The 27,661-nt window shown below is 43.6% G+C and overlaps 1 protein-coding gene across 3 annotated transcripts in view; it reads left to right on the forward strand.

Moving 5' to 3' along the window:
- LOC111967629 (ETS-related transcription factor Elf-4) overlaps positions 1 to 27,661 on the forward strand; it is an 84,329-nt gene that overhangs the window by 41,439 nt on the left and 15,229 nt on the right. For all 3 annotated transcript variants that reach the window (XM_023992810.2, XM_023992809.2, XM_023992807.2), the window contains 5 exons: positions 13,225 to 13,562; positions 26,055 to 26,226; positions 26,412 to 26,516; positions 26,825 to 26,980; positions 27,269 to 27,352. In XM_023992810.2, coding sequence (XP_023848578.1) covers positions 13,491 to 13,562; positions 26,055 to 26,226; positions 26,412 to 26,516; positions 26,825 to 26,980; positions 27,269 to 27,352 — 589 coding nt within the window. In that variant the 5' untranslated portion in view covers positions 13,225 to 13,490. The remainder of the gene's footprint in view (positions 1 to 13,224; positions 13,563 to 26,054; positions 26,227 to 26,411; positions 26,517 to 26,824; positions 26,981 to 27,268; positions 27,353 to 27,661) is intronic.

Genomic DNA, 27,661 nt, shown 5'->3' on the forward strand with positions numbered 1-27,661 from the left:
ACAGGATGCACCTGAGCTCAATTTTTTTGTCTCATAGCAAAAGTTCTGAATACTAATAAAGGTATTTCTGCTTTTTAAAATTCTAAAAACATGTTTTGGCATTGTCATTACAGGGTATTGTGTGCAGATTGTTGAGGAAAAAATGAATTCAATCAATTTTCGAATAAGGCTGTAACGTAACAAAATGTGGAAAAAGTCAAGGGATATGCTGAGCTGCTCCTACCTCTGTGGATATTTGGTTAAAGTTTTAGGTTAAAGTTAAAGTTTTAAATAAGGGACTGTCTTAACCCTGTTGCACGTATGAGGAGAGAGGAAATGTGCATAGGGCTGTTCCATGTTCTCTGCGTCTATGTGGCTGTCTCTGTTTAGACTTTATCCTCTATTGCACTTTAAGAAGAAGTTGTACGAAAGGGTCAACCTTGAATGTTTATATTTGGTAAGCTTCGAATGGAAATTTGTCGCCAGAACAGCTGGGCTAACAACTCATAAAATACTTTGAGGGGCCTCACATCCTGATCTCGCAAGCTTACCTTCTGTTTCTCACGAGATCGGGATGGTTCGTACGAGGCTACAGTAACTACCCACTGGGCAAAAAAAATCTACGCTGTTTCCAYGTCATTTCCACCCGAAAAGCCATCTACGTACTGTAAGGGTATTTCATATTTTCTTTACCAAACTTGTAACATAAATCCAATGACAGGGTGACATTTTTGGTTGATTTCACTTTGAGTCCAGATTAGTTGACAACTCAACCAAATGTAAATTAAAACTAGACATTGAACTGACATCTGTGACAAGTGGGTATTAACTGTCATGGAGAAGAACTATAGTGTTGATTGTTAGGACTACTGGCAGGACAGTGTTACAGGAACTTGGTTAGAATTGGCGTGAAACCCAATGATGAAAGGGGCCAGCTTTGGTGGTGCGGTATGGTGCGCTGCAGTGGAAGGCAACACCTTGCTCAGGATCACATGGTGGTTTCTATGTGTGTGTGTGTCTATATGTGGGATTGTCAGATGAGCGTGTGAGTGTGAGTTTTGAAAGGGCACGTATAGCATATCAAGGTTAACAAGAAGAGGCCCACTGACTCTATTTCCATTCACTAACACGGTCATTATGAACAGTAAACTTAGTATTACATTTACATTTACATTTAAGTCATTTAGCAGACGCTCTTATCCAGAGCGACTTACAAATTGGTGCATTCACCTTATGATATCCAGTGGAAAACCACTTTACAATAGTGCATCTAACTCTTTTAAGGGGGGGGGGGGGGGGGGTTAGAAGGATTACTTTATCCTATCCTAGGTATTCCTTAAAGAGGTGGGGTTTCAGGTGTCTCCGGAAGGTGGTGATTGACTTGACATGGTATTGGTGGTATTACTCGCTGACATGGTATTGGTGGTATTACTCGCTGACATGTAAAAAGATGTAATGGGGGTTGAGGAATAAGTCCTTGTTTAAGGTTGGTCTTTCTGAGGAGATACATTAATCAGGTCTGCAATCACAATACGGGAATTTTCTATACACACACGAGTTTTGGACTTTGGAAGGCACAGAGAAGGGGTAGAAACACGTCAAAGACCGAATCAGTTAGTTAGAAGGAAGGAGGGGGAGTTGTGCGAAAGAACTTTCCACTCTTGCACTGAGAAGTTTTCTACTGAATGTGGTTTAACAGACAGGAAGTCGCTGAAACCCAGTGATGCATTTCCTGTCAGTGCAAGCTTTACAGGTCAGTTTGTGGCTGCTGTTTCAATTCTCTCAATTATATTTGCCGCCTCTATTTTCACTACACTCCCTCTTCTTTCTGTTTCCTCATGCATGGTATGCTCTGCCATGATATGAGGGTTGTGTGTCAATATATTTCCAAAGCATCAGGATACTTGTGTAGGCTACAAGTAAGCTACAATTGATCATTTAAAAAACATTCCTAGATTTGTATGATTTAACATCCATATGAAGACTCAATGCAGAAGTCATGTGAATGTTGGTCATCTCACTGTGATCAATAAATTAATCATACACACATAGCTGATATTTCTGCTTTAAAAAGTAGTAAATTACCATGCAAATGATCATGGATTAACAGGCACTCATGTGGCTCTATGAGCTGCGGGTTAGCACTAGCAGCACCAGTCTGTATCACACACCACAGAATGCTAGCAACAGCTCTTCAGAATTAGCCCTTGCGAGTTAGCACTAGCAGCACCAGTCTGTATCACACACCACAGAATGCTAGCAACAGCTCTTCAGAATTAGCCCTTACGAGTTAGCACTATTATCTCCAGTCTGTTGTCACACACCAAAGAATGCTATAGCTCTTTCGGGTTTGCCATAGTAAGTTAGCACTAGCGGCACCTGTCTGGGTGAGGGTGTGGGTGCTGCTGCCTTCGACCTTGTTTTTATCGCTGTCTTCATTTGACTGTGGCACGCCAGCCGACTCCGTGCATTTCTACAACAGACAGACATCACTGTTGGTCTGGAGGCAGCTGTTGTGTTTAGAATGACAACTCCATTATCAACTTGATGTTGTTCAACGTCAAACTCAACTGACTCATACAGAATAGAGTAATCAATCCCGTATCACAGACGTCAGGCATAACAGAACAATAACAGCACYGTTGAACTGTGTGTTAATGTTACTGTTAACGCAACACCACTAACTGAAATATATCAGAGTGCAGACATAACAGCAGCATGTTTTGTTGTTTTACTGGCCGCACTCTCTCTTACTGGCTGTTATTATAGGATGCCTATGTCCACTGCCTTCCTTTCTGGCCATATATCTCGCCCCGGCATGGCAACTTGCAACCCCCTATTACCCAATAAAGTTTTGTCAACGTTTAAACAAGCCGTGACTGTGAGCATTGTGCCATAGCCCATGCATGGACATGTACATGTGCTGAGCAGAGCTGAGAATACTTCTACCAGTTTTTATACACACACACACACACACACACACACACACACCACACACACACACACACACACACACACACACACACACACACACACACACACACACACACACACACACACACACACACACACACACACACACACACACACACACACACACTGGTGTGGTTGCGGGGTGCAGTGAAAGTACATTCTGTGTCTGTGTACGCTCTGTTCTTTGTCTGGCATGGCGGCAGCAGCCTCTTAATGCTGTCCCTCCACTCTGTTGAATTAGCAAACAGTCACCTCATAGGACTATGACCTTTGGATAATTCCCAATCAACTGGGCTAGTTTGCCTTGAAAGGTTGTCTGTTTCTTTCTTCCGTGTGAGATGATGTCTCTGAAAACGGTATCTTTGCCAACTTGCAAAATGTCTTAAAGACTCTTTTAAAGTTGAATTGTCTGTGCCCATGTCAGGGCAGTGGCTACTTCATTCTCTCACTCGTAGGGGTGTGCTGTTGTTGTTGAATAAGATACATGTCTTAGCCTCTAGTCTGCTAAAATCATGGGTTTTCTTTCCCTATTGATGTGCATGAGGCCAAACAGTTCAGGCAAACAGTTAGCCAGAGAGGATTCTACTATAGCAGGGCTCCAGGACTGACTTGACACCAGCCTAATACCACAGTCATTTCCTCAACAGGAACCCAGAAGCATTCCTGCAAAACAGCACTTCTCTGCTGACTACACTTGATGACCACAAAAAATTGGTGTTGTCCTCAGTTTTTCTGGGTTTTTCTGCCAACATGTACATTGGTATTTTGCTTTGCTCTCTAAGGTCAGGCCTCTGTAAATACAGCTGAATTGGGTTACCTTCAATGTAGCCTCACTTTTGCCAGGCGAATAGCTAGCAGTTTATGGGAACTAGAGCAGGGGTTCACAAACTTTTTCATTCAGGCCCCCCATCCAGCATTGCCCCCCAGCATTCTTGCACTTCTCTAGAGATACTCTACTGTTGAAAAGTTTTAGAACACCTACTAATTCAAATTTTATTTTTTTAAACTATTTTCTACATTGTAGAATAATAGTGAAGACATCAAAGCTATGAAATAACACATATGGAATCTTGTAGTAACCAAAAAAGTGTTAAATAAATAAAAATATATTTTATATTTCAGATTCTTCAAAGTAGCCACCCTTTGCCTTAATGACAGCTTTACACACTCTTGGCATTCTCTACACCAGCTTCATGAGGTAGTCACCTGGAATGCATTTCAATTAAAAGGTGTGCCTTCTTAAAAGTTAATTTGTGGAATTTCTTTCCTTAACGCGTTTGAGTCAATCAGTTGTGTTGTGACAAGGTAGGGGTGATATACACAAGAYAGGCCTATTTGGTAAAAGTCCAAGTCCATATTATGGCAAGAACAGCTCAAATAAGCAAAGAGAAACAACAGTCCAGCATTACTTTAAGACTTGAAGGTCAGTCAATACGTAACATTTCAAGAACTTGGAAAGTTTCTTCAAGTACAGTCGCAAAAACCATCAAGTGCTATGATGAAACTAGCTCTCATGAGGACCGTCACAGGAAAGGAAGACCMAGAGTTACCTCTGCTGCAGAAGATAAGTTCATTAGAGTTACCAGCCTCAGAAATTGCACCCCAAATAAATGCTTCACAGAGTTCAAGTAACAAACACATCTCAACATCAACTGTTCAGACGAGACTGTGAATCAGGCCTTCATGGTTGAATTGCTGCAAAGAAACCACTACAGTACTAAAGGACACCAATAATAAGGAGAAACTTGCTTGGGCCAAGAAACACAAGCAATGTACATTAGACGGGTGGAAATCTGTCCTTTGGTCTGGAGTCCAAATTGGAGATTTTTGGTTCCAACCACGGTGTCTTTGTGAGATGCTGTGTKGGTGAACGGATGATCTCCGCATGTGTATTTCCCACCGTAAAGTATGGRGGAGGAGGTGTTATGGTGTGGGGGTGCTTTGCTGGTGACACTGTCTGTGATTTATTTAGAATTTAAGGCACACTTAACCAGCATGTCTACCACAGCGATACACCATCCCATCTGGTTTGGGCTTAGTGGGACTATCATTTGTTTTTCAACAGGACAATGACCCAACACACCTCCAGGCTGTGTAAGGGCTATTTGACCAAGAAGGAGAGTGATGGAGTGCTGCATCAGATGACCTGGCCTTCACAATCCCCCGACCTCAACCAAATTGAGATGGTTTGGGATGAGTCAGACCACAGAGTGAAGGAAAAGCAGCCAACAAGTGCTCAGCACATGTGGGAAMTCCTTCAAGACTGTTGGAAAAGCATTCCAGGTGAAGCTGGAATGCCAAGAGTGTGCAAAGTTGTCATCAAGGCAAAGGGTGGCTATTTGAAGAATCTGAAATATAAAATATATTTTGATTTGTTGAACACTTTTTTGGTTACTACATGATTCCACATGTGTTATTTCATAATTTGAATGTCTTCACTATTATTCTACAATGTRGAAAATAGTAAAAAATTAAGAAAAACCCCTGAACGGTAGTGTACATTGGAGGCTAAGCTTTTCTGTCAGTCTCTCTCAGACTTAGACTTAACCACTCAAGTGGAGGCATATATTCCCTTTGTGATGAGCTGTACTAATTGACTGCAGTGGGTCTGTTTTCCTAACCTTTGCRGTGTTTGGATAGTGAAGAGAGGACTTTATGCCCATTGTCTATCATCTCCGTCTAAAATCGCATTTGGAAAACCAAGCGTGTACTGCCTGAAATGCCAGGAATGCCAGTCTGAGTCAGTTTCCTCGCTATTATCGCCAAGCWGGAAAGAACGCCACACTCCTCTTTGTTCTCCCTCTCTCACTTCTCCCCTTTTCCCCCGAAGGGCGCACATCAGATCAAGAGCTATTCTGAGACTCTGAACTCAATCTCTCGATACAGGGCGAGTGAGTGTTTGAGCAAGCATTACCACCCATACTACAACCGCCAATCACATAGTTATACCAGAACCACCGGAGCATGCTCCAACCACCCTATAACAACGTCACCTCTTTTGAGTTAAAAAAATAATTAGAGAAAGGAACCGGGGTTGATAAGAATATTTTGTTCTTGGTAGGTTTTCTCATATCTCACAATGTTTGTGTGGTCGCCACATGTGGGCTGACACATTGCCTAGTTGTTCAATTGGCTAAATTACCTCCTTTCATGGTTAACAATGAGCTCAGCTGAGGAGAGCGAAGAGGGGGAAATAATGGCCTGCTAGAAGCTGTACGTTTGTTCATGAAGCCAGGGGTGTATTCAWTTTCGTGAAACGTTCAGAACATTGCAGATAGAAAGGTAGGTCTAACAAATAGAGCTAACACTATTCTCTATTCCACCGGACAGACAGTCATGTCTGTTCTACACAATACAACGCTCTGTGACGTCGCTCCCTTCTGAACAGACCCCAGGCCTCTAATTGGTTGTTATTGCGACTGCCAGTCACTTTGCGCCAGGAGAGGTGGAGTAGTCTTCTGCTGTTTGTTCTTTGCTAGCTACTCCTCCTCAATATACAGCACGTACAACAGACTGGCATGTTTGTTTGAGGCAGGGAGAGGGAGGGAGAGCGTGGAGCACATCAACCACCAGTCACATGACGTGTGCCMCAGTGGAGTGGTAATTACTTCTACTAACTCCAGTAGTACTCAAGAGGAAACACTCTTTTCACGCCACTTCGATACTAAAGTAACTTTTTCGTAACAGGTTCTCCTAACCTGTTACGAAAACCTCACTCTCCGAAAACCTCACTCTTAACCTCACTCTCCTAAACTGCTAAATTAATGTTAGGAAAAGGGTAAGGGTTAGCGAAATGCTTTCCTAACCTGCTATGAAAATCACTTTATATTGAAGTGGTYTGAAAAGAGTGTGTCCCAGTACTCATGTAGCCTGAGGCTGGCCAAGAGTGGCCCCACGCAGGCTAAAGTTACACTGCTTTATTTGCTCTGTGGAGGCTTGGGAAATTGAGTAACACTCTTAGATATAAAGTCCCCTGTTTAGTGGACCTGCGTGGTTCTGGTACCGGTTCCGACTGACATTTTCGCTTATGAATCGATCTGTGGACACCGTAACGACACTCTTCCGCCTGTTTTGAAGTAGGATGTGAAATCTGGCACCACTTGATGCTGGGATGTCCCTCGTACCATTTCATTCGCTCTTCTGACTGTCCATCAACTCCTGGCTGAGCCCACCATCACAGCCACAGACAAAGCACATACATGCCTGCGAAGTGGTCACTCTAGCACATTCAGAGATCGATTTTGTCAACTTTAACAATGTAAAATCATTCATATATTTTAAAGAAAAAATACTTTGTTTGTCGTAGACAGACAATATTAATATGAGATGAAAGGCGAGTTCCTAACGAGGTCAGGAAGCCAATCTAGAGCTCTGTGTGATGTTCACGGCGATGAACATCAACACTAATCATACAAATATGTATTTTACACGTACAAGGAAGGTGAACTCTTATAGTTAGTCATTTTATAATTTGATTATACTGCATTTAGAATGCATATAAGTCATTTCAAGCCTTATTCATACAGTTTTGTTGAATAGGAAATACATCATAAAACATTTCATATTTGTATCATATTTGTRYTGTGTWCTTGAGCTTGTGTCTTCAAAAGTGAATACACCTCAGCAATTTATTAMAAWWWTTATCAGAAAAGTAAGATGTTAACCTTTGTTGGAGTATGCCGCATTACTAGTTATTGTTTATGGCCCTCTCATGATAAATAAGGGTTAGATTACATTTTAGTTACCTGGTGAGCTGTTCTGTTTTGCTTTTTTAACTGGTGAGCTGTTCTGTTTTGCTTTTTTCCCCTGTCGTCTTCTCTGACTGACGTAATGTAGAGTGATCTCAGCCTCCCTCTGCCTGTGCAGACAAGGCAGCAGTTGTCATGTGCTCTGGGATACTGTACAGGTCTCTCTAATGGCTGACTGTCTGTAGTAATCTGTCTACCCTCAGCACTCTGCCAACTGGGTCACCCAGATCAATGATGCGATAGCAGGAGGGATATAGAACACACACACACACACACACACACACACACACACACACACACACACACACACACACACCACACACACACACACACCACACACACACACACACACACACACACCACACACACACACACACACACACACACACACACACACACACACACACACACCACACACACACACACACACACACACACACACACCACCACACACACACACACACACACACACACCTTGTATTAAACGCTCTGATAAAAAAGCCAGGCCGTCCTATAGTGATATTTCTATAGATTTGATGACAGGCTTTTTCTGGCATCTGTGCAAATTATTCATTCAGTCACAAGCCTATCTGTAAACTCTGACTAAGACAACGAATGTAATAGAATTTGAAAGTGCCATGGAACAACCATACTACTGACAGTTATGGTGGATGGCATGAGGAGTAAGGAGAAATTGAAGAGAGAAATGAGACAGGATTGTAGGGGTCATATCATATTCTGTCCTCTCTAAAAGGGACAGTTCATTCAAAAATCTACATTTTTCAGKGCCTGTATTCACAAAACACTCACATTTGAATTGATTGAACTTGACTTTGAAGTGAACTGTCCCTTTAAGTCTAGAAGGGAACATTGGAGATGGGCAGTACCAATGAGGTCATATACTGTATGATGTCTATGGGAATCTAGGCATGCCCATAGACTGAAAWAAATATATGCAGCCAGGAATGGGCTCCCATATGAACCTGACCTCTAGATGTTTACTTTCTTMCCAGAGAAGCAGAGAGAGGGGATTCTGCTTAGTCCAGGTTTATGCGTGCTGTCTGCTCYATGTGTGGCCCCTAGCCTGTGTGACTACTGAGTGCGGGGAGTCACTAAGTTGTCTGTCTGCCCACGGAGGTAGTTTAATGTGGGGCCTGGAACTGAAGGTTCCATCTGCTCCACCTCCCATTTAACCCCACCAGGAGGTCCATTCCCCTGGGAGGGGGCAAATCTCCCTCCCAGCAGATGCCAAGGGCACTGGCAGTCATAGGGCTCCAGCTTATAATGGCCAGCTGTGGGTGGCAGAGGTGGGCATGGAAACTATCCATGGGCAGAGTGAWAGAGAGAGCGAGAAAGAGGGAGGGAGAGGCTGTGTGAAATGAAAGGCTGGCCTTCAGTACTCTTCCCACTCTTCCTTTCCACTCCTCTTCTCCTCTCCACTCCCCCTCTCCCTCCTCTGAGCTTCACGTTATGCATTTACCAAAAGCAGGCAGGGGGAAGAAACAAGAGACTTTTAATCACACATTTGTTTGACCTCCCTGCCCTGCCCYCCTCACCCCCACCTCACCACTTTCCTCCCCCAATTTTAACTCCCCGTCTTCCCTCTCTCACCCTCCCCCCTTTCACCACCCCCTCAGAGACACAATTGAACTAGGAATGCACTTCGTCAGTCACAAAGGCATTTCAAAGCAAACAGGCCCCACCCTGCAGCAGTGGAGAAGGAAAGGGGGTAGGTAGGGGCGGCTGGGGGGGGTGGTGGTATCGGGGGGGGGTTCTAAGTACTGCTGCCATCTCTATCTTTCTCTCTCCCCTCTCTACTGTTTCCAGCTCTCATCTCCTCCCCCCTCCACCTCCCGATTTAATCTTTAACCAGACCCTCCCCTTCACATCCACAGCCCTTGAGACCATCATGTGGGATGTGGGCTACGCTCTCACTACAACCCCCCTATCCCTTCATCCACCCATCTCTTCCTCCCTCCCGAAGGGGGCTTGGGCAGAGACCATCAGAAGAACGGTGTTCTTTTTCCAGAACTTGTTTCCTGTTCTTCCACCCCACCCATGTGCCCCCCCATCATTTACACTGGCTCTCATGACCAGGGGTGAGCTCACATCCTTGGGGGGGGGGGGGTATCGTACATCGTACTACAGATGTGACGTCAAAGGGAGACTAGTCTACTTACCGCTACTGGGCTTTGATGGAGTAAAGGGAACCAGTTTATGCAAAAAGCAATCAAAAAAATGTCTTCAATCAATCAATCAAACCCAGCCTTTCAAACCCAGCCTCATATCTAAAGTTGATCTAAAATTGAAAATGGATTAAAATATTTTCCCCCTCATCAATCTACACACAGTAAGTACCCTGTAATGACAAAGCAAAAACATGTTTTTTTCTATTTTTTCAAATGTTTAAAAAAACWACGAAAATATCACATTTACATAAGTATTCAGACACTTTACTCAGTACTTTGTTGAAGCACCTTTAGCAGTGATTACTGCCTCGAGTCTTCTTGGGTATGACACAACAAGCTTGGCACACCTGTATTTGGGGAGTTTCTCMCATTCTTCTCTGTAGATCCTCTCTAGCTCTGTCAGGTTGGATGGGGAGTGTTGCTGCACAGCTATTTTCAGATCTCTCCAGATATGTTAGATTGGGTTCAAGTCCGGGCTCTGGCTGGGCCACTCAAGGACATTCAGAGACTTGTCCCGAAGCCACTCCTGTGTTGTCTTGGCTGTGTGCTTAGGGTYGTTGTCCTGTTGAAAGGTGAACCTTCGCCCCAGACTGACGTCCTGAGCACTCTGGAGCAGGTTTTCATCAAGGATCTCTCTGTACTTTGCTCTGTTCATCTTTCCCTCAATCCGGACTAGTCTCCCAGTTCCTGCCGCTGAAAACCATCCCCACAGCATGATGCTGCCACCACCATGCTTCACAGTAGGGATGGTGTCAGGTTTCCTCCAGACGTGACGCTTGGCATTCAGGCCAGAGTTTAATCTTGATTTCATCAGACCAGAGAATCTTGTTTCTCATGGTCTGAGAGTTATTTAGGTGCCTTTTGGCAAACTCCAAGTGTGTTGTCATGTGCCTTTTACTGAGGTGGGGCTTCCGTCTGGCCACTCTACCATAATGGCCTGATTGGTGGAGTGCTGCAGAGATGGTTTTCCTTTTGGAAGTTTCTTTTATCTCCACAGAGGAACCCTCGATTGCTCGGTTTGGCCGGGCAGCCAGCTCTACAAAGGGTTTTGGTGGTTCCAAACTTTTTCCATTTAAGAATGATGGAGRCCACTGTGTTCTTGGGGATCTTCAATGCTGCAGGCATTTTTTGGTACCCTTCCCAGATCTGTGCCTCAACATAATCTTCTCTCGGAGCTCTACGGACAATTCCTTCRACSTCATGGCCTGGTTTTTGCTCTGACATGAACTGTCAACTGTGGGACCTTATATAGAMAGGTGTGTGCCTTTCCAAATCATGTTCAATCAATTGAATCTGAGCAATATTTTTCGAGTCTCATAGCAAAGGGTCTGAATACTTATGTAAATATTTATTTATGTTTTACATTTTTATAAATTAGCAAACATTTCGAAAGACCTGTTTTTGCTTTGCTATTATTGGGTGTTGTGTGTAGATTGATGAAGAAACATTTTTATTTAATCAATTTAAGAATAAGGATGTAACGTAACAAAATGTTGAAAAAGTCATGGGGTCTGAATACTTTCCGAATGCACTGTAGCTTCTCACTGAGGTGACAGCTATAATCACACACTTTTTCAAGTGACTACAATAGAAACTGAATGTGAAGCTGGGTAATGGATGTATTGGATCTTTCCATGTGTCCGTGCTAGTCTTGATTCTACCTTGGAAGACTGTGAGAGTGCATGTCAACCCAGCTAAGAATTCTATGGAGAGAGAACGTTTTTGTAATGTTACCCTAATGTTTGAGTGTACAGTTTTCTATTAGTTATGGGCCCATTCTATCTGTGTTAGCAAAAACCTTCTGAGAACATTTTAGCATGTTTTGGCATCAGGGTTAAGAGAACATTTCCTTAATGTCAAACAGAACATGGTTACCATGTTCTGGGAATATATAATATTCCCAGAACATTTCTTTGTATCAGTTGTCAGGACATTGCCTGATGGTCCCAAAGAAAAGTTCTCCCCCCCCCAATTTCCACTTGTTACTGTTGTCGAGCCAATCAAGGCCCTGATTTGTGAACCTCTGATCCATTCATAGCTCTTTGTCTGTTGGCAAAGTAATGGATACTCACACACACACAGTGTTYTTACATACTGTTTTCAACTTACATATGTCACACATGTTCATTTATACAGTAATTATTATTCMACAGTCCTCACCTGGGATTTGAACTCRCAACCTCTTTGTTCACAGTACACCAATCTTCCTGCTACACCACCATGTCCATGTCAAATACTGGTTCATCTGACCTTGATTGGCTCTGCAACAGTAACAAGGCGTGATGTGTAACTATGTGACGTTCTGACAACTGATACACAGAAATGCTGCTGCAATGTTCCCATGAAACATGTCTAGAACATTAATATCTTAAATTCTGAGAACATGGAAACCAAGTTCTGGGTAAGTTYTATCTTGGAAACATTCCTTRCACATCAMGGGAACATTCCTATGAAAACGTTAGTAAAAGACATAATGAGACTCTTAAGGGACATTCTCTAACGTGGGAACGTTTGTTGTTAGCTGGCAGGCTGGCAGGCAGGCGGGCAGGCRGGCRGGCGGTTAGGGCCCCCTGAGCCAARAATGAACCAGTGATCTGAATTCTCCACTGGAACCAGCAGTCTTTTCATGGGAGAAAGCATATAGTGAGGACCGTGGTTGTCTCCTATACCCTTTTCACACTTTTGTGGTGACCCGAACAGTACTGTGCTGGCTGGGATATTTTCTTACTTCTTGGCCTCAGACACATAAACATTACTCACACACTCTGAGTGTGGACCCTCTCACAAATTACTCCCATAGGCTTAGTTCAACAGGCTTAGTGCCTATAGGCTTTAGTTAATCAAGGTAACACAGTTTTGTGATGCACAGGAGACCTGGGTTCGACTTCGAACCCCAGTCAGTCACAGCTGGTCTTACACACACATTTGGCTACAAATAATCAAATTGCTACCCAGACTATTTGCATTGCCCCGCCCCATTTTACACCGCTGCTACTCTCTGTTGGTATCATCTATGCATAGTCATTTTATTAACTCTACCTACATGTACATATTACCTCAACTAACCGGTGCCCCYGCACATGGACTCTGTACCGGTACCCCCCTGTGTATAGTCTCGCTATTGCTATTTTACTGCTGCTCTTTAATGACTTGTTACTGTTATTTCTTATTCTTACTCATATTTAGTATTTTTTAAACTGCATTGTTGGTTAGGGGCTCGTAAGTAAGCATTTCACTAAAGGTCTACATCTGTTGTATTCTGCGCATGTGACTAATAACTTTTGATTTTGATTTGATTGAATAACTGTGGTTACTGACATGTTCCTTTCTCTCAGGCAGGTGTAGATGCTCCAGACGCAGCAGGCCCCAGGAAGAGGCTGCCTCCATCCAGGCTCAGCGCGGCTCTTCTCTCAAACAAGTGTGAAGAGGCCACTGGAGAATCTCAAGAAGGGAAGCCATTTTGTTGTGACCCACAGTGACTCTTCAGCAGTGACATTGACATTTGAACCCTGGGTGCAGTCTGGTGGATTTTCTGGACAGTCCCTGGAGGGGTAGGAAAACACCCTACCCATCTGTGTCCTACCCTCGGATCTTCATCACCATGGCAACAGCAGTGCAGCCCAATGAGCTAGTGTTTGAGTTTGCCAGCAATGGAATGGATGAGATCAATCAGGTACCTGTCATTACATTGGAAATAAGCAGTAGTCAATAACAGTAGTGTTATCAATATGTACCCCCACCAATATAGAAATGTTAAAGCTGGAATCTGCAGTAGTGAGAAACAGTGCCCTTGGCTGCCCCACCACCATTGTTATTGCTTTTGTTGCCGAGCATGGTGAAAAATATTGCAGTACATATTGTGCTCATCTATGGCACGTGCAATGATGTCATAGGGGACAAAACATTGTTTGGTCATTGTTTGCAGTAACTTTGTTGTTGTAATATCGCAAACGGATGTGGCTGTTTCACCATTAAGGACTCYAGCTTTTCCAGGGAAATTTTACAGATCATATTGAGAAAAATAATGAAAGGATTTGCGAAACAAAGTTTATTTAAACCAAAACTGACTTATAAATGTAACTTTCGATAAACAACATGGTCAGAGGGATTTGAACAGGAAAGTCAGCAAGCCAGCGGGTCAGAGGCTTTACTGTCTTCGTGACGTGATGGAGAGAAGGAGTGGAGGAGGAAGGGATGGCAGGGAGAGGACTGGGAAATGGAGTGTGGGCTGTTGGCAGGACAGAGATGGAAAGTGTGAGGGACCTGGGCCCGGTTTCCCAAAAGCATCTTAAGACTAAATTCATCGTTACAACCATTGGGAAACTGGGCCCAAGAGTTGGGACTCTTTTAGTATGCGTGGGAGGAGACGGTGGGGCTTTGCCAGGACCTGTCAATTTAGGRCACAAAGGTTACTCTGTGTGTGCTTGTGTGTCTCTGTGTGTGTATGTATGTAGATGTGGAGGGACGAGTCGTTATTGGCTCCTCTTGCCTGAATAGCACTGGTTCAGGCCTAACCAGACAGACCTGTTGTGGGAGGCTGTTTGTGAGGTGACGCGCTAATTTCACTGAAAAGCCTACCATTGTTTGGAAATAACACAGGYCTCCTCTTGGGTTCCTCCCTGTGCCCACTCAGTCAATTACCTGAGGATTACATCCACGTGGTAGCTGGAAAAAATATCTTAAAATAGCACTGGGATAACTTATTCACATTTAGCGCTAATGCTAACGAAGGTGGCTATTTTGTTTTCGYTGGAGCTAGCTTGTCTGAAGGGTTTATCTTTCTGTATGGGGGCTGTTGGAATCAAAGAAAGCCACAGCTAGCCTAGCCTGCTGGACTGTAATGATTAGCCTTGTTATATTGGATTTTACAGTCAATAAGTAGCTCCCTGAGTCAGGGCCATGGTGTAATGACTTCAGAATTATGTTTAGCTCAGTTTAGTGTCTGAAAGCTTCTATTATAGAGTTCTATGGAAGCCTGGTGTGGTCATACACATTTACACCCACTCACATTTTTTACTGAATAGTAATTCAATTACAGCACAATTACAGCACCCCATTTGAAGTATTTCAGTTGTTATCTGTGGTGTGGCTATGCAGTGGTGTCATGCCCATAGGGGGCAAATGCATGTGCCCCCTCAGATTTGTCCTGTTTTATAATTTTTCAGATGTTAAATTAATTACTAAATGTTTTATCATAATTATTTATATAAAGATCTGACAGCGGTATTTTGCGTTGGCGGCACACTGACTGGACCAGCCCTCCCACCTCATTCTCCATAGTAAGTGGTTCCTTTCAAGGTGCATGGAGAAAATAGTCCCTAGGCAGGAGGCTATATTGTCAGTGGAGGAGGAGAGAGAGTGTAGAGTGACTCACACAGCATTTTATTTGATTTTACCTGCCAGTGATGGGCAGGAGGTAAGTTTGTAAATTAATTTGATCAAGCTATGTAGCCTATTGATTCCTTCTTGATGAATAAATAAAACATATTTTGTTGTTTCTCTGTAATACTAGCCACCTAGCAATTTTATGAAGTTGGCTTAAGCTAGCCAGGTAGATTGTGAAACTATCTCACAGCCTCATAGGTAGATACCAAGGCATTTCAGGCTATCAATCAAGTTAGAGTAGCTTGTCTAACTATCTTACAGTGCCTTCAGAAACTATTCATACCTCTTGACTTATTCCACATTTTGTTGTGTTACACCCTGAACTCAAAATTGATAATTTTTTATCTCACTTACCTACACACAATACCCCATAATGACAAAGTGAAACATGTTTTTAGAAAWTTTAGCAAATGTATAAAAATGTAATATAGAACTATCTAATTTACATAAGTATTCACACCCATGAGTCAATATTTTCTAGAATAACCTTTGGCAGCAAGCTCTCTAAGAGCTTTCCACACCTGGATTGTACGACATTTGCCCATTATTGTTTTCAGAATTCTTCAAACTCTGTCAAATTGGTTGTTGATCATTGCTAGACAGTTTTCAGGTCTTGCCATAGATATTTAAGTTGATTTAAGTAAAAACTGTAACTCAGCCACTCAGGAACATTCACTTTCTTCTTGGTAAGCAACTCCAGTTAAGATTTGGCCTTGTGTTTTAGGTTCTCCTGCTGAAAGGTGATTTCATCTCCCAGTGCCTGTTGGAAAGCAGACTGAACCAGGTTTTCCTCTAGGATTTTGTATGTGCTTAGCTTTATTCCCCTTTTTTTTCTATCCTGAAAAAAACCTCTCCAGTCCTTAACGATTACAAGCATACCCATAACATGATGCAGCCACCACTATGCTTGAAAATATGGAGAGTGCTACTCAGTAATGGGTTGTATTAGATTTGYCCCAAACATAATACTTCGTATTCAGGACAAAAAGTTAAATGCTTTACCACATTTTTAGCAGTATTACTTTAGTGCCTTGTTGCAAACGGGATGCATGTTTTGGAATATTTTTATTCCGTACAGGCTTCCTTCTTTTCACTTATCACTGTCAATTAGGTTAGTATTGTAGAAAAACTACAATGTTGTTGATCCATGCTCAGTTTTCTCCTATCACAGCCATTAAACTCTAAGTGTTTTAAGGACACTATTGGCCTTATGGTGAAATCCCTGACCGGTTTCCTTCCTCTCCGGGATCTGAGTTAGGAAGGACGCCTGTATCTTTGTAGTGACTAGGTGTATTGATTCGCCATCCAAAGTGTAATAACTCTACCACAAGAGGTTGGTGGCACCTTAATTGGGGAGGACAGGCTCGTGGTAATGGCTGGAGTGGTGGAATGGTATCAACTACATCAAACCCATGGTTTGATGCCATTCCATACGCTCCGTTCCCGACATTATTTTGAGTCGTCCACCCCTTAGCAGCCTCCACTGAATTACTCCAACTTGCTCAAAGGGATATTCAATGAATGCTTTTTTTTTAACCAATAGTTTCCCCKTCTTTGGAAAATCTCCCTGGTCTTTGTGGGTGAATCTGTKTTTGAAATTCACTGCTCGACTTTATGCGTGTGGTACAGAGATGAGGTAGTCATTCAAAAATCATGTTAAACACTGTTATTGCACACAGAGTCAATGCAACTTATTACGTGACTTGTTAAGCACATTGTTACTCCTGAACTGATTTAGGCTTGCCATAACAAAGGGGTTGAATACTTATTGACTCAAGACATTTCAGCTTTTAGTTTTWWTGTAAAAAAAAWATATATATACACAATTCCACTTTGACATTATGGTGTGKAGGCCAGTGACACAAAATATAAATGTAATCCATTTTAAATTCAGGCTGTAACAACAAAGTGTGGAAAAAGTCAATGGGTGTGAATACTTTCTGAATGCGCTGCAGCTATTAGATAACCTACGCAGAAAAATATAGATATTTTTACATAGAATTAGGCATAATGATCATGGCTCTTGATTGCAGGAAAAAGCTGAATGCAAAGACGAGCGTTTGAAAAATGCTAAATTCTTCAACTTCAACTGTCACCCCACCTTCATCTTCATGAACTTCGTGCCCCGTCTAAAATAATGGGTGCATGACACCCCTGTGACTATGGGATATTTTCCATGAACTTCCTCTATCAGCCCCATTAGGGGATGTTAAAAGTATATAGGTGGGGCTAAAAACCGCGACATGGGCAGGTAAAGCAGAAGCGGGTTGATTATAGGGGAACCTCTCACACACAGGGGATTGCTTTCATAGCCGAAACTGGGAACTCAGAGATGCTAATACTCCACTGATCGTTATATCTGGTTGAGAGCAACAAAGAGGAAGATGCAGCCAATATGGCTTTGTGTAATTCGTACTAAATACCATACTCTGTTTTGCACCTTTCATTATCTTGTTGAGATAGTTGAGTGTCTTTTGGCTTATAGGAAAGTTAGCTAGCTGGCTACCCACTGGGCAAAAACTGGTTGGCGTGGTTTCCATGTCATTTAAACAAMATTCTATGTKWTGACCCTGAATCAACGTGGAAAACTGATTACATTTGCCAAAAGTAATAAACTTAAGGGAATTTAGTATTTYTTTTCATCCAACTTTTAACCTAAATCAAATGACATGTTGAAATGTTTCATTGATTTCATGTGGAATTCATGTTAGTTGACAACCAAATGCAAATCAAAGCTAGAAATGATGTCTGTGCCCCATTCTGTCAAAACAACAACAACAGACAGACACAGACATCTTCTGCCCCGCCAGCAGAAYCTGTGTTGGTTTCACTTTGTCTGGTCTGGTTCTGCTAGGGAGGGGAGACAGTGTGGTGTTAATGCACAGACGAGTAAACTCAGCAGACTTATTGGTGCTCTCTTTGTCTGGTCACTAAAACATGCACACACACAAGGTCACAGGCATCAGTGACGGGGCTCCCGACCGACCGAGATATCTGGTATTGTGTCTAGCTACTACAGTCTGAGAACAATAGACAGCATGCTGTTGTGTCAATGAAATGTCAGCTTTTACAGTCAAAGGACACAACAAACTGCATTCTGTATCTTTATATTCCCCAAGTGGAGGTCCCAAATGGTCTCGTGACGCACCATTGATACTGACATCATGGAAAAGCAGCTTGTTTGATGGACAGTGTTCTGAAACCTAAGATATATTGTTTGTGAAGTTAATAGAACAGTCCCTGAACTCCTAGCTATGTTTACATAGTCTAATTTTTTGGTAATGACTCCTAAAGGTTGAATGATTCCACGTAATGCAGTTGTCTGTGGCAGGGTGCTGTTAGTTTACACCACTGCTACTCTCTGTTGTTATCATCTATGCATAGTCACTTTAATAACTCTACCTACATGTACATATTACCTCAATTAGCTTGACTAACCGGTGCCCCAGCACATTGACTCTCTACYGGTACCCCGYKGTATATACTGTAGTCTCGCTATTGTTATTTTACTGCTGCTCTTTAATTACTTGTTACTTTTATTTATTATTCTTATTTGTACTGCATTGATGGTTAGGGGCTCGTAAAATCATCAGTAAAAGTAAAAAACTCAGAACGTTGATTTGYTATTCCATTTATACCTATTTGTTGTTCATTACACCATTTTGGAATTTTAAGTCWAAGTGTTGTTACTGGACTTTCAAGGTGACAAGGTATTTGGCTACTAATGTTTTTTTTGGGGGGGGTAGTACAAAACACCACATAGATAGATGATAATCAGGCAAAGAGCTGTAGTCTGTCTCCATCTCCTGGTAATTTTCAGAAACTGACACTGAATAAATTTTTTCTCTCTGGCTATGAGAGTGCAGGCCAAAATACTTTGCACCGTTTCATTAGAGCATTTTTGGTTGTTTGATATTTAGAATAACTTAACCTAACGTAAAGGACCTGCAAGCTACGAGTCCTGCCTGCTCCATGTCCTTTTTGGAGCTGGAACTGAAGTCTTTTGGGCATGTTATGGGAAAAAACAAACAGAAAGAGGTGCCATACACACAGCCTCCTTTTGTGGTGCTACTGAAGACAGGAAAATAACAGTGTGCTGACCGAAAATAAAATCTGTGTCTTTACTCCACAAGGAGTCACAGAATGAGAGATAAGAGAAGCTTATCTGGGAAACAAAYTGCCATGTCACATTGGTAGACCTACTGTAGACAGTGTTTCCCCTACCATTATATAGAGCCAAGTGGGAACCCCCACCTATAGGTCTGTTCACAAAAATGTTTATATTTAAATAAACCCTGAATGTTTGTTTGCARCACCTCTGGAAAATAAGATAAGGGTAACACTGGTGGACGTGGTAAGTGTTGAAAGTGTTGCCAAGTGAGCTATGTTGCCACACGCAACAGTTTCTCATATGGCCGTCATACGGKTTGGCCAGAGCTCTGGCAATTTCCTTAGTTGAGAAATGTCCTCAGCTCTTCCTGTGTTGAGAAATGTTGTGCTGGAAATGAGGGGGTGTGTCTGGAATTCCCAGCAATAAGAATGTCCCAGTGGGCCACTGAAACACTGTTGGAATGAGCTCTCCCTCATATCAAATCAATGCAAACRWCATTTTATTCGTCACATTCACATATTTAATTGATGTTATTTATATATATATAAAAAAGTTCTCCCCAATTTTCTGGTAGCCAATTGGTAGTTACAGTCYTGTCTCATCACTGCAAGTCCCGTATGGACTCRGGAGAGGTGAATGTCAAGAGCCGTGTGTCCCAAAGAAAGCCACACTGCTTCTTGACACAATGCCCACTTAACCCAGAAGCACCAATGTGTCAGGGGAATCACCACACACCTGGCAACCGTGTCAGTGTGCACTGCCCGCCACAGGAGTCACTAGCTCACAATGGGACAAGGACATCCCTGCCAGCCAAATCCTTCCCTAACCCAGACAACGCTGGGCCAATTGTGCGCCGCCCCATGGATCTCCTGGTCGCAGCCAGCTGCGACAGAGCCTGGACTCAAACCCAGAAGRTAGCACTGTGATGCAATGCCTTAGACCACTGCGCCACTCGGGAGGCCWTAGCAGATGTTATTGYGGGTGTAGTGAAATGCTTGTGGTCCTAGCWCCAACAGTGCAGTAGTATCTAACAATTCACAACAATACACACCAATCTAAAAGTAAAAGAATGGAATTAAGAAATATAGAAATATTAGATTGAGCAATGCCGGAGTGGCATTGACTAAAATAGAATAGAATACAGTATATACATATGAGATGAGTAAAGCAGTATGTAAACATTATTTAAACATTATTAAAGTGACTCGTGTTCCATTATTAAGTGATGGCTCTAGTCTGATGGCCATGAGATAGAAGTTGTTTTTCAGTCTCTCTGTCCCAGCTTTAATGCAGCTGTACTGACCTTGCCTTCTGGATGATAGCGGGGTGAACAGGCCTTGGCTCGTGTGGTTGATGTCCTTGATGATCTTTTTGGCCTTCCTGTGACATCAGGTGCTGCAAGTGTCCTGGAGGGCAGGTAGTTTGCCCCCGGTGATGCGTTGGGCAGACCCCAACACCCTCTGGAGAGTCCTGCGGTTGCGGTCTGTGCAGTTGCCGTACCAAGCGGTGACACAGCCCGACAGGATGCTCTCAATTGTGCATCAGTAAAAGTTTGGTTTTAGGGGCCAAGCCACATTTCTTCACCCATCTGAGGTTGAAGAGGCGCTGTTGTGCCTTCTTCACAACACTGTCTGTGCGGGTGGACCATTTCAGATCGTCAGTGATGTGTACACCGAGGAACTTGAAGCTTTCCACCTCCTCCACGGTGGTCCCGTCGATGTGGATAGGTGCGTGCTCCCTTTGCTGTTTCCTGAAGTCCACGATCAGCTCCTTTGGTATGTTGAGTGAGAGGTTATTTTCCTGGCACCACTGTCCCAGTGCCCCACCTCCTCCCTGTAGGCTGTCTCGTCATTGTTGGTAATCAGGCCTACTACTGTTGTGTCATCTGCAAACTTGATGATTGAGTTGGAGGCGTGCGTGGCCACACAGTCATGGGTGAACAGGGAGTACAGGAGGGGGCTGAGCACACACCCATGTGGGGTCCCAGTGTTGTGGATCAGCGAAGTGGAGGTGTTGTTCCCTACCTTCACCACCTGGGAGGCGGCCCATCAGGAAGTCCAGGACCCAGTTGCAGAGGGCGGGGTTCAGACCCAGGGCCCCGACTTTAATAATGAGCTTGGAGGGTACTATGGTGTTGAATGCTGAGCTATAGTCAATTAACAGCATTCTTACATTGGTATTCCTCTTGTCCAGATGGGATAGGGCAGTATGCAGTGTGATGGCGATTGCATCGTCTGTAGATCTATTGGGGCGGTAAGCAAATTGAAGTGGGTCTAGGGTGTCAGGTAAGGTGGAGGTGATATGATTCTTAACTAGCCTCTCAAAGCACTTCATGATGACAGAAGTGAGTGCTACGGGGCGATAGTCATTTAGTTCAGTTACCTTTGCTGTCTTGGATACAGGAACAATAGTGGACATATTGAAGCAAGTAGGGACAGCAGACTGGGATAGGGAGAGATTGAATATGTCCGTAAACACTCCAGCCAGCTGGTCTGCGCATGCTCTGAGGACGCGGCTAGGGATGCCATCTGGGCCGGCAGTCTTGCGAGGGTTAACGAGCTTAAATGTCTCACGTCGGCCACGAAGAAGGTCAGCCCACAGTCCTTGGTAGCAGGCTGCGTCGGTGGCACTGTATTGTCCTCAAAGCGGGCGAAGAAGGTGTTTAGCTTGTCCGGTAGCAAGACTTTGGTGTCCGCGACGTGGCTGGTTTTTCCTTTGTAGTCTGTGATTGTCTGTTGACCCTGCCACATACATCTCATGTCTGAGCTGGTGAATTGCGACTCCACTTTGTCTCTGTACTGACGTTTTGCCTGTTTGATTGACTTACAGAGGGAATAACTACACTGTTTGTATTTGGCCATATTCCCAGTCACCTTGCCATGGTTAAATGCGGTGGTTCGCGCTTTCAATTTTGCGCGAATGCTGCCATCTATCCACGGTTTCTGGTTTGGGTAGGTTTTAATCTGTTGTACACTGAGTGTACAAAACATTAAGAACACCTGCTCTTTCCATGACAGACTGACCAGGTGTATCCAGTTGAAAGCTTTGATCTCTTATTGATGTCACCTGTTAATTTCTTTAAAAGTGCTTTCCTCACCATCTTAAATAAGCATGCCCCATTCAATAAAAAAAAACCAGGAACAGATATAGCCCTTGGTTCACTCCAGACCTCACTGCCCTTGACCAGCACAAAAACATCCTGTGGCTTACTGCATTAGCATCGAATAGCCCCCGCGATATGCAACTTTTCAGTTAGGAACCAATATACACAGGCAGTTAGGAAAGCAAAGGCTAGCTTTTTCAAACAGAAATTTGCATCCTGTAGCACAAACTCCAAAAAGTTCTGGGACACTGTAAAGTCCATGGAGAATAAGAGCACCTCCTCCCAGCTGCCCACTGCACTGAGGCTAGGAAACACTGTCACCACGGATAATTCCGCGATAATTGAGAATTTCAATAAGTATTTTTCTACGGCTGGCCATGCTTTCCACCTGGCTACCCCTACCCCGGTCAACAGCCCTGCACCCCTCACTGCAACTTTCCCAAGCCTCCCCCATTTCTCCTTCACCCAAATCCAGATAGCTGATGTTCTGAAAGAGCTGCAAAATCTGGACCCCTACAAATAAGCAGGGCTAGACAATCTAGACCCTCTCTTCCTAAAATTATTCGCCGAAATTGTTGCAACCCCTATTACTAGCTTGTTCAACCTCTCTTTTGTATCATCTGAGATCCCCAAAGATTGGAAAGCTGCCGCGGTCATCCCCCTCTTCAAAGGGGGAGACACTCTAGACCCAAACTGCTACAGACCTATATCTATCCTACCATGCCTTTCTAAGATCTTCAAAAGCCAAGTTAACAAACAGATCACCGTACCTTCTCCGCTATGCAATCTGGTTTCCGAGCTGGTCATGGGTGCTCGTCAGCCACGCACAAGGTCCTAAATGACATCATAACTGCCATCGAGACAATACTGTGCAGCTGTATTCATTCACCTGGCTTTCGACTCTGTCAATCACCACATTCTTATCGGCAGACTGCCTTGCCTGGTTCACTAACTACTTCTATGACATAGTTCAGTGTGTCAAATCGGAGGGCCTGTTGTCCGGACCTCTGGAAGTCTCTATGGCGGTGCCACAGGGTTCAATCCTCGGGCCGACTCTTTTCTCTATGTACATCAATGATGTCGCTCTTGCTACTGGTGATTCTCTGATCCACCTCTACGCAGACGACACCATTCTGTATACTTCTGGCCCTTCTTTGGACACTGTGTTAACTAACCTCCAGACGAGCTTCAATGCCATACAACTCTCCTTCCGTGGCCTCCAACTGCTCTTAAATTCAAGCAAAACTAAATGCATGCTCTTCATCCGATCGCTGCCCACACCTACCACCGTCCAACATACTACTCTGGACGGTTCTGATTAGAATATGTGGACAACTACAAATACCTAGGTGTCTGGTTAGACTGTAAACTCTCCTTCCAGACTCACATTAAGCATCTCCAATCCAAAATTAAATCTAGAATGGCTTCCTATTTCGAACAAAGCATCCTTCACTCATGCTGCCAACACTACCCTAGTAAAACTGACTATCCTACCGATCCTTGACTTCGGCGATGTCATTTACAAAATAGCCTCCAACACTCTACTCAGCAAATTGGATGCAGCTCATCACAGTGCCATCCGTTTGTCACCAAAGCCCATATACTACCCATCACTGCGACCTGTATGCTCTCGTTGGCTGCGCCTCGCTTCATATCCGTCGCCAAACCCACTGGCTCCAAGTAATCTATAAGTCGTTGCTAGGTAAAGCTCAGCATTATCTCAGCTCACTGGTCACCATAGCAGCACCCACCCACAGCACGCACTCCAGCAGGTATATTTCACTGGTCACCCCCAAAGCATATTCCTATTCGGCCGCCTTTCCTTCCGTTTCTGCTGCAATGACTGGAACGAACTGCAAAAATCACTGAAGCTGGAGACTCATATCTCCCTCACTAGCTTAAGCACAGCTGTCAGAGCAGCTCACAGATCACTACACCTGTACATAGCCAATCTGTAAATAGCCCATCCAACTACGTACCTCATCACCATTTATTTTATTTATTTTGCTCTTTTGCACCCCAGTACCGCTACTTGCACACCCATCTTCTGCACATCTATCACCCAGTGTTTAATTTTCCATACTGCAATAATTTGCCACTATGGCCTATTTATTGCCTCACCCCTCTTATCCTACCTCATTTGCACACACTTATATAGACTTTCTCTATTGTATTATTGACTGTATGTTTGTTTATGTGTAACTCTGTGTTGTTGTTTGTGTCGCACTGATATGCTTTATCTTGGCCAGGTCGCAGTTGTAAATGAGAACCTGTTCTCAACTAGCCTACCTGGTTAAATAAAGGTGGGAAAAAAATCCACAGATGAAGGGGAGGAGACAGGTTAAAGAAGGATTTTTAAGCCTTGACACAATTGAGACATGGGTTGTGTATATGTGCCATTGAGAGTGAATGGTTAAGATAAAATATTTAAGTGCCTTTGAATGGGGTATGGTAGTATGTGCCAGGCGCACCGGTTTGCAGTGCTTGAGGCGTCATATAGACCCGGGTTCGATCCAGGCTGTGTCACGCGGCCGTGACCAGGAGACCCATGAGGAGTGCACAATTGACCCAGCATCGTCTGGGTTAGGGGAGGGTTTGGGCGGACGGATTTTCCTTGTCCATCGTGCTCTAGCGCTCTTTGTGGTGGGCCGGGCACCTGCAAGCTGATGTACAGCGTTTCCTCCGACACATTGGTGCGGCTGGCTTCCAGGTTAAGCGAGCAGTGTGGCTTGGCGGGGTCGTGTTTCGTGGGACGCGTGGCTCTCGACCTTCGCCTCTCGAGTCAGTACTGGAGTTGCAGCGATGGGACAAGACTGTAACTACCAATTGAATATCAAGAATTGGGCAGAAAAAAGGGGTAAAAGTATATATTTTTTTTAAAGACTGCAACACTGCTGGATTTTTCATGCTCAACAGTTTCCCGTGTGTATCAAGAATGGTCCGCCACCAAAGGACAACCAGCCAACTTGACACAAAAGTCGAAGCATTGGAGTCAACATGTGTCAGCATCCCTGTGGAACATTTTCCATGCCCAACGAATTGCAGCTGTTCTGATGGCAAAAGAGTGTGCAACTCAATATTAGGAAGTTGTTCATAAGGTTTTGTACACTCAGTCTTGTACAAAATCAGTTGAAAATGATCTAGCGTTATTACTAGCAATTTACGTCAATTCTTGCTAGGTTGGTCCAATGAGAAATATGGGTTTACGTAGATACAGTGGAAAGAAAAAGTATGTGAACCCTTTAGAATTACCTGGATTTCTGTATAAATTGGTCATATCTGCACAGTTTTTCCAGAAATGTTAATTTTTTTTAACTGTGAAAATTGTTCGAAGTAGTCATTGTGCATAGAGCTGTATGGTTTGTAAACTTTGAAATCAATGGTTTTTGTTTGGCATACATTTTAAATGGAAAATCAGTCTCAGCATAATATTGTTATCGTGGAAATGCCCATAAGATAAAAACAAAGCAATAGACATACACATGTAATTCTGTGATCTAACGTCTGTGGTCTCTGTCTGAGTCTTCTGTTGACCTGCCCTTCTGTTGGTCTCTCTGTGTGTCCAGCTGGATGACCCGTCCGTGTTTCCAGCTGTCATCGTAGAGCAGGTKCCCGCCGCTGACCTGATGCAGGTCTACTCGGGCATGGAATCGGACGAGGTGGCCAACGGCATCATGGTGGACACCACTCTACACGTGGTGGATGAGCCCATTATGGTCGGAGACGTGGGCCTCTCAGGTGAGGGGGAGGAGGAGATGATAYTTTACACATGCATGCCTAGGGGATAGGGACTACGGTTGTTTCCAGACAGGGCCTGGTATTACCTGGAATTMACCCCTAGTGATTGTAACATCCTTTCAAGTTTGTCTTAAAATCTRTCTGTTTCATGTTCTGATGACAATCCTTGTCTGATTGGCCAATAGAAACGACGGTGTCAGACACAGAGGACAGCATGGAGACCAACGAGGCTGCGGCAGCCCTTCTCAACATGGAGTCACCAAACAACATCCTGGACGAGAAGCGCATGAGTACGATTATTGTTGTTTTGTTGTTGCWATTTGCTAGGAGGGAGGTTAGGGGAAGGAGTATTTAAAAAAATATATTTTGGTACCACTTGTTTGTTAACTGAATCCAATTTCTACCTCAAAGCATTTACCACTTTCAAAACATTGTTAAAACGTACAAGTTTTTGATGAAGGCTGTTTGTAGGCAGTTTCATTTGTAGTATTTTCAYTAATTCCCATAATTATCTCTGGCWGTTGCTTTAGTTCACAGTCTCATAATATTACATAACTGGGAGTAATATTGAYTGTACTACTTTTTTCTATTGCTGTAGTTCACACCTATGGGACCATGTTGGAGTCTGACTACAMCTACATCCCTCTTCGGCCGGAGGCCAATGGCTGYATGGATGTATCGCTGGACGARGAAACATCCTCCATGGACGAGATCCCTCAGAGGAGCGTGTCCAAACCACAGAGGAAAACTAAAGGTACAGCAGGGGGGTCCTCCTGGACTGTARTGTGACAAAACATTAGGTTGTCAAACAATGTTATTTAGTCTTGTTTTTAACCTTCTAGATTAAAATATTCAATTTACACTCATGTTTCGAAGAGATTTTTTAAGAGTTACACAGGAGTGCATTGGTAAATATATTTGCTTATTAGCCACKGCTTACAGCCTTATTAGCACACTGACAGTGTTTTTATTTAGCCACTGACAGTGATGTGCTTAATTTGGTGTCACAGTTTTGACCTTAATAACACTTCTCCCGTCTTAGTGCGCAAGCCGCGGGCGGTGCGTCCATGCTCCCCCATCACCACTCCCAGCCTGCCATTCAAGAAGAAGAGCAAGGAGGGCAAAGGTGAGCGTTCTTCTCAACCAGCTCACTTCTCGAAAAACAGCCAATTGAAATCATGGTCTCTCCTGGCCCCTTCTCAACCAGCGTGTTTAAAAAACAACCAATCAAAATCAAGGTCTCTCCTGGCCCTGTCTCAACTGACTCACCTCTTGAAAAAACGGCCAATCGAAATCAAGGTCTCTCTCTTGGCCTATTCTGTGGGCTAATGTGCACRTTTCTGCCTGTAGAGTGGTGCAATCAGCAACCAGCAGCCCATGTCGTCCAGTTGGGTTGGACCTCAGCTTGCTAATTGATGGGGTACTCTCAAAGTGC

The sequence above is a fragment of the Salvelinus sp. IW2-2015 genome, linkage group LG8 (genome assembly GCF_002910315.2).
Source record: "Salvelinus sp. IW2-2015 linkage group LG8, ASM291031v2, whole genome shotgun sequence".
NCBI lineage: Eukaryota > Metazoa > Chordata > Actinopteri > Salmoniformes > Salmonidae > Salvelinus > Salvelinus sp. IW2-2015.